At 31.6% G+C, this 12,477-nt stretch overlaps 1 protein-coding gene across 2 annotated transcripts in view; it reads left to right on the forward strand.

Moving 5' to 3' along the window:
- LOC123697833 (sialin) overlaps positions 1-12,477 on the forward strand; it is a 51,538-nt gene that overhangs the window by 13,985 nt on the left and 25,076 nt on the right. The window contains exons 3-4 of one of the 2 annotated variants that reach the window (XM_045644396.1): positions 9,541-9,701; positions 12,069-12,211. In XM_045644396.1, the coding sequence (XP_045500352.1) occupies positions 9,541-9,701; positions 12,069-12,211 (304 nt within the window). The remainder of the gene's footprint in view (positions 1-9,540; positions 9,702-12,068; positions 12,212-12,477) is intronic. The other variant, XM_045644397.1, reaches the window with a different exon arrangement.

A 12,477-nucleotide genomic window follows, 5' to 3' on the forward strand; every position in this document is an offset into this window, starting at 1 on the left:
TTTCAAAATTCAGTGTAAGCCCACGAAGTTGTGGGCCTATAAATAGCTTTTGACCTGCCATAGTGTACAAGCTACTATAAAGTGAAACTTTCGCAAACCGGTTCATCTGGTGCCTAGGTGCAGCCGCGAAATTGTAATTAGAATTATATAAATATTTGTTGTTTAAAAATAGCTATTAGGTACATAAATCAAAAACTCTCTTGAATGGTAAAGTTAAGTTTACAAAATGCTATAGATAACAACTAATACATAAATAAATGTTTACTCATTAATTAAATATACATACATACATACTTAAACAATGTTTTAGACAGTATTATTCTTTATAGTAAAAGGAATTTAAAATTAATTCTGTTTTGTTTATACTTTCTTGCACAAAAATTACAATAGTCTATTATTAGCCTAGTATAAATTAATTTCGATCTTAACCTGTCAGCAGCTACCGTTACCATCGCAAAGTAGTAAGCATGTAGTAAGTAGTAAGTAGTGAGTACATACTAGTTACTAATACTTAGTTATGACAGGCTAATGCATCGCTAAGAGATTAACGGTCACTAATGGATTGCATTTACATGTGTGAAGTATCATGGACTTTGAATATGTGAGAGAGAAACGTGAATAGTGCAGTAATTCATGTTGGATGTTTTTGAAAGAACACAGCAAATAAATGGGCTAAAAATTAAAATTTAATAACGGTTAAATATTGCTTCAGATAGAAGTTTCAGACAGCGCTGCTTTTCCGACGCCCCCTTATAAGGAATACTAATTATAATTTTTATTAGAGTTTCTTGCCGGTTCTTCTCCATAGACACTGCTTTCCAAATCAGTGGTAATTGTTATGTTATGACGATTCAAAAGTGCTTCTAGATGTAGTCTAATTGAATAAAGAAATGTTTGAGTTTGAATTAAATAAAAAGTATGATTGTATGACCACTTCAAGCAAGTTAAATTGATACATCGTGATATTGACACACAGACAAACAGACACTCATATATGTACTAGAAAACTCCTATCCGTCGTTATTTCAGATTAAAGACTGAATTATTTCTTACAAATGCTTGTAATCCTTTGTGTTGGCAATTTAAATAACGACCAAGCATTTAAATTTTATCTGTGAGCTTAGCATATAATTAATGACTTGAACAATGGCAATATAATAGATACGTGTTAGTAATACAATAAGGAAAATTGAATTTTAGCAATAAATTGTTTAAACCACAGTCTGTGTTAGTGTGGTGTTAGTATATTAGGATAAATAATTTGTTTGGCGCTTCCCTTTTGTGGTTTGTTTAATTTGAATTTTTTGGTTTTGAGGTGCATCTTTTTAAAAAATTATAAAATAAGTACGAAGAGAAATGTAGAAGGGTAGTAAAATGCATACACATCATCAAAGTTTGGAATTCGTAGAATATTGACTGAAATCTTGATTAAGAATTCTTCAGATTTCGCGGAGGCAAAATCGCGAAGTACCTAAAAAAATAAGTCCACAATTCTAACATTTATTTTATTATTTTTGCACTGTCTTAGAAGTCATAAAAATCTTCTCATAATCGTCGAGGGCAAAATATTTTAGGCATTTCCGCTAAAGATTACGAACTAAGCTGTATAGCTATGCACAATTCGTCTAGGTCATTAAAATAATCGTGATCGTGTGTCGTGATGAGCGTTAATATTTTCATAATTATACATATATAGCATTAATGTGATCATTTTCCTTATATTATGTATTATGTATCGTTATAGCGAAAGCTGGTAAATCCCCATCTTAATGTTAATTAATTTTATAATTTGCTACGGAAATAGATTACTTTATGAAAACCATATGAAAACATATGACATATAGGTAGGTACTTTCTATGAAAAATACCTACAAACATTTTACTAAAATCACCTCACGTAATTTATGGACGCCCCCTAATTCCATTTCGATTTATTTTTTATCATACACATACATCATACAACGGGAACCAATGGGTTTTTTGTCTGGTCGATAAAAAAAATATATTGAGCGAAATATTTTTAGGTTAAAAATCAATGAGGTTTAATAAATGTTGTTTCTTTATGTTGTGGTTTCGTGGTTGAATCTTGATTTAAGCCGTGGTATAGGATTGTATATAAGTAATATAATGTATGTAGGCACTGTTTAATTGCTACATAACGTTTTTTATATTGTTGTTTATGAATCTGTGGTTGTTTACCACATGTTGTGGCTTTATGTTCAAGTGTACCCAATGAAATAATATTCTAGTTTTACATGATACCTTGTTCAAATAATGATTTATGTTAATGATGATACATGATGTATAACTTTAAGAAATTTATTGTTAGAAAATATTACAGCTCATATCCTGGTATCTATAAATAAAATAAATTGTAATAATTTGTAAAAAAAAAATACTATACAAGCGAGAGGTACAGAGTCTTGTAAAGAATAACCCCTTTATTGTCCTATAGACTACATATAAAGATATATATAAAATTCTCGTGTCACAATGTTAGTCTGCATACTCCTCCGAAACGGCTGGACCGATTCTGATGAAATTTTCTGTGCATATCGGGTAAGTCTGAGAATCGGCCAACATCTATTTTTCATATGTACCACGGGCGAAGCCGGGGCGGACCGCTAGTATAGATATAATATGTTAAATGCAATTGCCTAGTGTTTATTAAAACTATGTTTTAGCTTAGTACAAACAGTCGTGTATTCTGAAAGCTCACTAATTGAATAGTTCCTCTAGGCTCTACATGTAAGGATAATTACCTCGAGGTTGATCCGATAAGGCCACTCGGTATGATCATATTTTCTCAGAACCAAAGGATTTACTTCCGCCAGTGATTGTAAGATAATGCTCTTATATATGGATATGTTATATGTATATGTAGTAATTATTCCATTATTCTATGAAAATGTGGAACATTTTATATCTATAAGAGCTTAGAATATTAAATGAGGTGGCATTTTCTTTTAACTTGCTTGTAAGATAAATAATTTCCATAATACTCGGGTACCATCAGAAGGAAGATACCCGGTCCTTTGGAAGGCTTACGTGGGGACACAGGTCCAACACGCAAAGGCCCCTTCGAAAACTTGTGTTGTGGGACAATCATTATCATTGATTAAGTAAAACGGACTGCAAATAATCCATACTATCCATACTAATATTATAACTTGTAACTCTGTCTGTCTGTTACTCAATCACGCCTAAACTACTGAACCAATTTTCATGAAATTTGGTATGGAGATATTTTGATACCCGACTACCCGAGAAAGAACATAGGCTACTTTTTATCCCGGGAAAATAACGCAATCCCGGAAATCCCATGGGAACGGGAACTATGCGGGTTTTTCTTTGACTGCGCGGACGAAGCCGCGGGCGGAAACCTAGTTATTTATAAATTTAATTGCGTTTACTCGTGGTAAACATTGTTTTAAATCAATGATATTATATATAGAAACAAGAGGTAGATACGTTACCAACGCACCAAAACGTAAACCGTGAATTGGTCCTAATTGGGACCAGTGGAATCAGTCAGATTTTGACTTGTGACAGCGAACGTACATGCTGATATAAACGTTAAAATTATCAATAATGCCTTCTTGTGTGTTCAGAAAGTGCACAAATTACGATAGTAAAATAAAGAAAGATAGAAGAATATCATATCACAGGTAAATGTATTAAAATATTATAATTTTAGAGCAAAAATAACATTTGCAATTATTAATGAATGACACTTGCTTGACACTTGTATTGGAATAATGAAAGGGATAAAACATTGCTTCAATCACTAGTGTGACAAAGCTAGCGCACACTGTGTTCAAAGATTATCATGTAGATACGATTATTGAAAATAGAACGGCTATTTTATTAATTTCGATTTGGGTAAATACTTGATTATTTTTATATTTAAATCCACACAGTGCATGTAATTAACAAATATATCTATTTATTATATACAATGAAATCGTGATGGCAAAAATGTTTGTTTGCAAAAATTATGTTGAATATACGTATACATTAAAGAAAAGATTATCGCTACTGACGAAAAATGCTATTTGCTTTTCTGTAAATAGCTATTGAACATACATTTTATTTGTGTTTTAGATAAAAAAGGCTTATACTTCATCCTTTTTTATTTCATACTTTTTTCATCTAGGCACCACTATTATTATATCCTACAAGTTGGAGTGATGACCTTGTACGGATTCCGGGAACTGCCTTGAAACGAATAGCGTAAGATCGGTCCGTATGGAGTTCTATAAGGAGGACTATGCTCAGCAGTGGGTGTTTATCGGGTGAAATGATGATGATCGAAAACGAACACCACAGCTAGTAATAAATGCTTAATACAGTTATATCTCCAAAAAAGTTTTTTTCATTTTAATACAACTTCATAATAATAATTAAATACCTAGTAAATGAAATTGTCACATTTGTTTACGTGTGCAGGAAACGTAACATCTATAAAATTGAACCTTCTGTGTCGTTAGTCTATGCCAATTGCCATGGCAACTATTTGTTTATTTATATTTAATTGGTGAATTCTTGTGACTTTTGCTTACACCTGCGCGGAAGTGACAAACTATCTTTGTCTTTTTTGTTTATATTATCATTTTATTAGAGCCATCTCTCTTATACAGTGTGTCAATGTAATAAATTAAGTAAAATGAAACTTGTATTTGTGTGTGCCTGACACTGCATAGGAAGCATTTTTTTTGGATATCTTGTGAGTATATAACGTATCTATACATAAAATATCATTGTTTTAAATTGTATCAAAAACGTATTCAGAATACAAGAAGATAAAATTTGAGAATAAATTGTAACAATTGCTTACTTGTGCAAGTTGTCGAGTTGCCAAGAACTGCGTCCCCGAGAAAGTATATATTTATTTCTACAACGTGATTCTATTAATTATTTGAGCACATACATTGGATTACGGAACGCTATATATTTACTTATATATTTATTGTTTATTTATATTTCATTCGTTTCTATGGTTTATATGCGAGCGAGTTTGTATACGTAGTATATTATTATTAGTCTGTGATGCGAGATATTGATATCTGCGGTTGAGTAACAGAATATTTAATAGTAGTTAAGTCCAAAATTGAAACGTAAACTTTAGGAAAGATCTATGAAGCCATTTCTTTCCGGACAATTACCGTTTTGCAACTTTGCTCTGACCGAGAAAAATCGGCAACCTTATTTTTAAGTCACTTTGTGCAGTACAATTTTACAGACTTAAATTGATTAGCTCCATATTCCACTATGGAAAACGGATTCCTTCCACTCATATCAAACACTAATTACGTCTTGTTTGTCCGTACTGACGTCACTGATCGTCGTCTGATGCCAGATGACGTGTAAGTGATAAGACGCTGTTGTAATGAATAATGATAAATTATTGTTGTTTGTCGGTATGTTCCGCTGCAAGTGTGGTGTACTGCGCAAATATGTTCGTGCAATATTATGGGTGTATGTAATAAGCTTTTAAAAGTTAGGCATTTAACATTGGAGAATACATATTTTTGTTTTGTTATAAACCGATCATAGTTAGGTTTAAAGGTTATTGTTATTTTATAAATAAGCAATGTTATGTCTCTGGAATCTCTGGTCTCCGAAAATAAGGATTATCATAAAATTAGGAAAACAAAAGACCTAATTAATAGCCTCATAAATTCGTAATTTGGAAACCAAAAGAAGAATTCCTGTAGGCCGAGACATTGGACAATGCTAAAAAATCGGTTTCGCAAATCAGTTTCTCAGAACCTAAACGAACTGTTTCTTAGAATCGATAATGCGTGAAGCAATTCATTCAGGTCTATCGCTTGGGGAAAAATCAAAAAACACTGTTACCTGAGGTTCAATGTTTTTGGTCTAAACGAGTATTTCAAAATGAATGGACTAAGATCTCTTGTCACAGTCTATTCTAATGTTCTAACGGAATTGGCCGATTTTGCATAAGTATCCTTTAAAATAAGTGTTAAATATGACTGAAAGGCATTGAAAAAGGAGGCGACTGTTTTTGATTTGGTGTGTCTTTAAAGCGGATTAACTACTACTTTTATGTTGTGAGCAACGAGCTTAATTTATTTACCATTTGCTTGGGAGGATAGTTAATATTATTGTATTGACTTTACAGATGAATTTAAAAACGGCGTAGAAGGGTTGAAAACTGGAAATTCGTTATGTACGTTTTCGGGTCAAATAGCTTCTCTTCTTTAATTATTTTTTAATAATTTTGTTATATAGGCGTTTCAGTTTCCTCTTCAACTCTTGAACGTAATGAATAAATCACAATTATAATTGGTAGTATTAAGTTATTAATTTCTCAACATACTTGCGTAAGAATACAATAGAAGCTTTATGATGTCTTCACACACATTAATTCAGGACCAATTAAAAATAATAAATAACATTATTATCATTAAAAATTTAACGATGAATCATGTAATTTATTGGCATGTCTACCGGTACATTACTTCCTTGTTAATTGATAACAGATAACCTGACTTTTGACATAATATTATCTGAATTTTGTACTAAATTCTTTAATAGGTGTAGGAAGTGATTTTAATTTTTATTACCCGACTGCCAAAGAAGGAGGGTAATGTTTTTCGAGTGTATGTAAGTATGTATGTATGTCTTTTCCTTTGTGACCACCTGTAGCCTAAACGGCTTGATGGATTTTGATGTATGAGGTATCGTTAGATTTGTCTTGATTACGGGAGTGTCATAGGATACATTTTTTTTAGTGTGCAGTCGGGTATTTTGTTTTTTTAATAATAATTGGTCTTGTTTATGACATATTTACGTAATAATATTTTGTCATTTTCGTCACTGTCTCGTCTTGTTTACTTTATTTGTGTCACAAACATCCGCATGGATGATGTTTATATGTTTTTTAATATTTGATTATTTAAAAAAAATGTACCTATCAATACCGTTCCAACCAATTTAGTTCCTCCTTTAGTAATCTATGTAGTTTGCTATTAGCGTTTTGTTTTGAAGTACTTACCTATTACACTATTAAGTATTAACTATTCTGTGCTATATTACCTAAATAGTAAATACTAAATAGACAGGTATATATTAAAGAAAGTAGGTACCAATTAATCAATTATACAACTACTGATAAAATAAATGACTATAGTGGTAATTTAGGATAGAACGCGAAAAAAACAAATTCTCACATTATTTTTGCACGTAACATTTAAAAATTTCTAAACGTATATATATATTATAAAAATTATGTGTGGGTCAGTAACTAACAATTTGATTCGCCGATCGTGGCTATCGTGTTTCCTTTTGATAAGCGGCTGATAAGCTTGAAGCGTGGCTTCTGGTTTCTGTAAATTTTAAATTGGTGACAAGTATTGGGAATATGGTGGAGTATAATATTATTTTAAAAGTATTGTTGTACTGAAATTTTAGAGTTGTTTTGGATTATTTATTATTAGTTTATGCCTCAATTTGGAAAATGAGTGATAGAAAAATCTTTATATAATAATATGTATAGATAATTAAAATGTGTTTCTATTTATATGTACTTAGAAAATAAATTAATTGATTAGAAAAGTGGCTAGCGTAAACAATTAACCAAATAGGTAACAAGAATAAAATCATTTGAATTTGTTGAATCTGTTATACGTATTTCTTTATAAAGATTAAAGATATGATATTAACATTTTAAAAGACGGCAATGAATATTGCGATAATGTTTTATTTTTTTTACATGCAAAAAACATTGCAATTTCATATACGCTTCCCTACGCCAAAAATGAAAAAATAATAAACATCTGCTGTAAATCAAAGTTATTTTCAGCTTCTATAAACGAGGCTTGCCAAAATTTTTTGTGAATCTCAAGCGTCATACATGTTATTTGACCTTGGTATGTTTCGTGTGATAAATATTTTTCAGTCTAGACCGTAAAATGGTAATTGATAGTTTTGGAACTTTATTGTTCAGTTTTATTACAAAGGCGTATGAAACAGTATTGTAGAAGTTTGCTTATCTTGGAAATCATAAGAATCGCGTAAAGGAAATACCTAGTTGCATTTAAAACCACAAAGTATACATACCTACTTTTTAATTAACTATTGCGAAAATTGTTTTGGAAAGTTTTATCTATAGTAAATAAAAACTATTTTTACCGTGTGAATCTATGAACGAATATACGAGCTATTCATAAAGTTATTCACATCTAAATTTATTCATAAAACATTAATAAATGCTCCTTTATCAACATCCGTCGCAAAGAATTAGGAAAGTGGAATTCGATCACAATAATCTGGTTTTAACCAGATTTATCCGGCTTTATTGGAGATTTTATTGTAAACATATGTAAATGTAGCATAATTTTGAATTGATGAATAAAATAATAAAACCGGCTTGACATTTTAAATTAAATCTATATAAAATTTGCGTCAGTATATATATAAACAATTTCGTCCTTGTGTCGATTTGGTCCAGATGTTGTAAGACAATATATGCATGACTTTATTATAAAAATACATATCCATATATAAATATTATAAAAGTATCCATAAATAAGAATAAAATATTTATAGCTTGGTTGTAAGTGGGTCACCACAACCTCGTATTATAATAAAATATTAGAATATTATTATGAAGGAATAAAACTTTTATTACCTATTATACTAACGTATTAAATTAAGTGAATAATCTAAAATAACGTCGAGGACAAGCCGAAAATTATTACCAATTTCCGATTACAATATGAATAAAAGAAAAAAAGCAAATAATTCTTGTTCAAAATGAACAAAAAAACCCGATTCTATATTACTAAGTTAAAAAACCTACAATGGAATAACAATATAATAAACACATTATCAAATGCAAAAATATCGTAATTGCCATAGCTTCTAGTAGTTTACGTTACAATAAGTATCTACCCTCAAACTTACCTCGTGATGGGTTCGAGTTCGACCCTTATTTATGCAAATCATAATGGATCTTGTGTCAAGGAATTTACATAGATAAAATCTCACGAATTAAAATTATATAGGGGATGCCGGATGATTCTGTAAACTTCTTTCAGGACTATTCCACTTATTCTTGAAGTGCCAGTAGTCAAAATTGGATATTCCTATTCCACGAAGCAAAAAGTCTGTAATACGAAAGCAATGATGTACCTACGTATTAGTATTGTAGTAAAAGTTACCTATGTTGTGTGCTCAATGTGATCATATCATGCTGCAGCATAGGAACAATTTTTAAGTTATTGCATAGCTTCTATCGCGGGCCTTGAGCGCGGGGACCTAATCCAGAAATTCCGTAACGAAAAAACCGCACGCTCCCCACTCCGACGGGCTCGGAGGTGTGGCTTGAATGGCATAGCATGCAATAGCTTTACCGCGGCAGTCCCCGAGTGCCACACGTCTTTTTTTTCAGAGTTCAGACGTGGTTCAGAGTTCAGACTATCCCAAGAATTACGGAGATGATGAGGATGATGAATAAAAGATATTCATTGATGAGAAGATTTCATATTAATTTAATATAAATCTTTGTTCCAGGTTGCCTAACATGCGTGCAAGTACTAAACCTAATGGTGCTCCTCGGGTTCATGCTGAACTACGCACTCCGCGTCAACCTGACCATTGCGATCGTCGAGATGATCTTTGACGATAAAGATGTCCAAGTTGCGAACCTTACAGACTCTTTGAATGTTACTGAGGTTGGTTTATAATATTTATTAGCTTCACCTGTATGTATGCGACTAATTTAGACGAGATTTTGGTTCACTTATCGACATATTTTTTAACAATTTTGACCGACTTAGCGGTTATACACTTCTCAAGGATCAAGGATCGGTAACATTACATTAATTTCACGAGTTTTTTACTATCCTTGGTTAAAATTTATCCGTCCAATAAAGTTATTAAACGAACATATTAAATTGTCACCCGTAAACTGTCAAAAACGGACAATTACAATACATTTTTGAAATGGTAGTTTAATACGTTATTCGATGAATAAGTTTTAACCAACGATTGAAAATTCAGCCCTAAGCTGTGTTTTTAGTTTGTTTAAACTAAATTTATTTTATCAAAATTTCTGTATAGATGATGTTGTATCGTGGTATATGTCTTGGTTACTCATATCCGGTTAATTGTAATATGTTAATTGTACCTACTACGTTGATTACTTTTTTAAATTAAAATTAAAAATAAATTAATACTTTTTACATACAATAAATGCTCCTTCCTTATTATGTAGTTGAAAATGCAAAACAATTATGATAAGATGTTTTTCCACATAAATTCTATTAAAAAATACTTCATTTACATGCCCTACAAAATAATTTATTTATCGATTAATTCAGTGTGTTTCTCTTTGATAATTAGTACACGTTTATTAAATACTAGCGGTCCGCCCCGGCTTCGGCCGCGGTACATATTTCGCAAAAAAGTAGCCTATGTTCTTTCTCAGGGTCTAAAGATTGTCTGTGCCAAATTTCATCAAAATCGGTCCAGTAGTTTATGAGCCTATTCATTACAATCAAACAAACAAAGTTTTCCTCTTTATAATATTAGTGTACACAAATACTTTATGAAAAAGCTTATAAATAAAAAAGCTTATAAAATTCTTTAGAATTCAATGTAAAACACAGAACTATATCGAGATCTGTGATGTAAAATACCTAAATAATCCGTCCATTAAAGCCACATACGATTACATAACTAATCAATTATCCTATACTTAGCTCTTATACATAAGGAGATAATTATTGCCCTTATACTCTTTATACTTTTATGGTTGTTTAGTTTCAAACAAAAGAAGTTCTGAGAAGCGCGTATTCTGTTGAGTCACTCAATTATTTGCAGTTCATTTACCCGGACACCTTTCGTGTTGTTAGCCGTGATTTATTTAAGGGTGGTAATTATTTTGGGTATGATTAGTAGTAAGACTGTTTCATATATTGCATACGGAGACGGGAGAGGATGTTAAAATGCACTCCATTTCAAATGTAATTGCTTTTTAGCCTTTAAAGCAATTTGCGCTATTAATTAAATTATTTTAATGAAATCAAATATTAGTTCAAATTTATATTTAATGCGATTTCCTAACATTCACTTATAATATGACTAAGGGCCGATTTTTCAATCCTTGGTAAAAATTTATCCGTCCAATAAAGTATTACACGGACATTTTAAAATGTCACCTGTAAACTGTCAAATACTGACAATTAGAATACATTTTTGAAATGGTAGTTTAATACTAATTCGATGAATAAGTTTTAACCAAGGATTGAAAAATCAGCCCTAAAACGATTACACCGATTTTCACTATATTGTTTACGGAATGACAAACAGAAATAATAACGAATATCTAGGACACTTGGCTAATGCTGAATCATTGAACGCGTTACATACAATTCAATGTTTATGCGGAAAATTATTCAATAAATATTTATATAATAAAAACATTAAGAGTTGTTCACCTTAACACCTGAGAAACTTTCTTCCACGGTTGACTGATGTTTCGAATCACTTCCTCGACCAATCTCCAAAGAGACCGACTTGAAAACAGCATTTATATTTGCGTAGGCTAGTTTTACACCTACAGACATGTCTGGTGTCAAGCCATAGTAAAAATAGCAACGTAGGATAAGTATAATTCATAGAATAAACGTATAGTGTTCAGTAGGGATACAATTTCATGTGGGTGTTGTATACAGACATGAAGATTGATCGATAAATTTGCTATTTGCTGCCATATAATCTCAATCTTAATTTTATGTGGGAGTGTAGTTATTCCAGTAATTTAATCCATTTCTATTGGAACAGGCAATCTACACTATTATTATACTTTAAGAGGAAGGATTTATATTTTTGTATGTAAGAATAAACTCAAAAACTTCTCCGTAATAGCCTTCCTAATAGTAGAAGCATTGGCTATTTGTTTCCATTTCGAGTAAGCTAATCATCTCAGTAAAAGCTATATAGAGGTAAAGAAATATTAAAATCTGTCAATTTCTTCACTTCTATACCATCTTCATTAAGTCCTAGACTAGTAATATAAAAAGATGCTTATTTCAAAGAACTTTCAGCACCCGGAGCACATTCAACAGACCCGCTACCACTGGGACACGAAACAGAAGAATCACCTGCTGGGTTCGTTCTTCTGGGGTTATGTGCTGACCGAGGTGCCGGGTGGGCGACTGGCGGAGGTGATAGGTGCAAGGTGAATATGAACCTTATGTTTATGGTGTAAGGGTGGATTTTGCGTGAATGTGTGTATATGCGGAGTAGCTAGCGACATGTTGCTGGTGAAACAACAAAGAAGTACTCGCTCAAGAATTGACCTGGGACAATATTTAAATGAAAATTTGCAGCCACATTCTCACTCGCTATAGACTATAGACATGTTGATCAACTGTTGCTCAACAAATTTTTACCATGTATACGAGGCTTTATTGTAATACAAGCAATTTGTTTTTTTGACTATCT

Source organism: Colias croceus, chromosome 15 (genome assembly GCF_905220415.1).
Source record: "Colias croceus chromosome 15, ilColCroc2.1".
Lineage (NCBI taxonomy): Eukaryota > Metazoa > Arthropoda > Insecta > Lepidoptera > Pieridae > Colias > Colias croceus.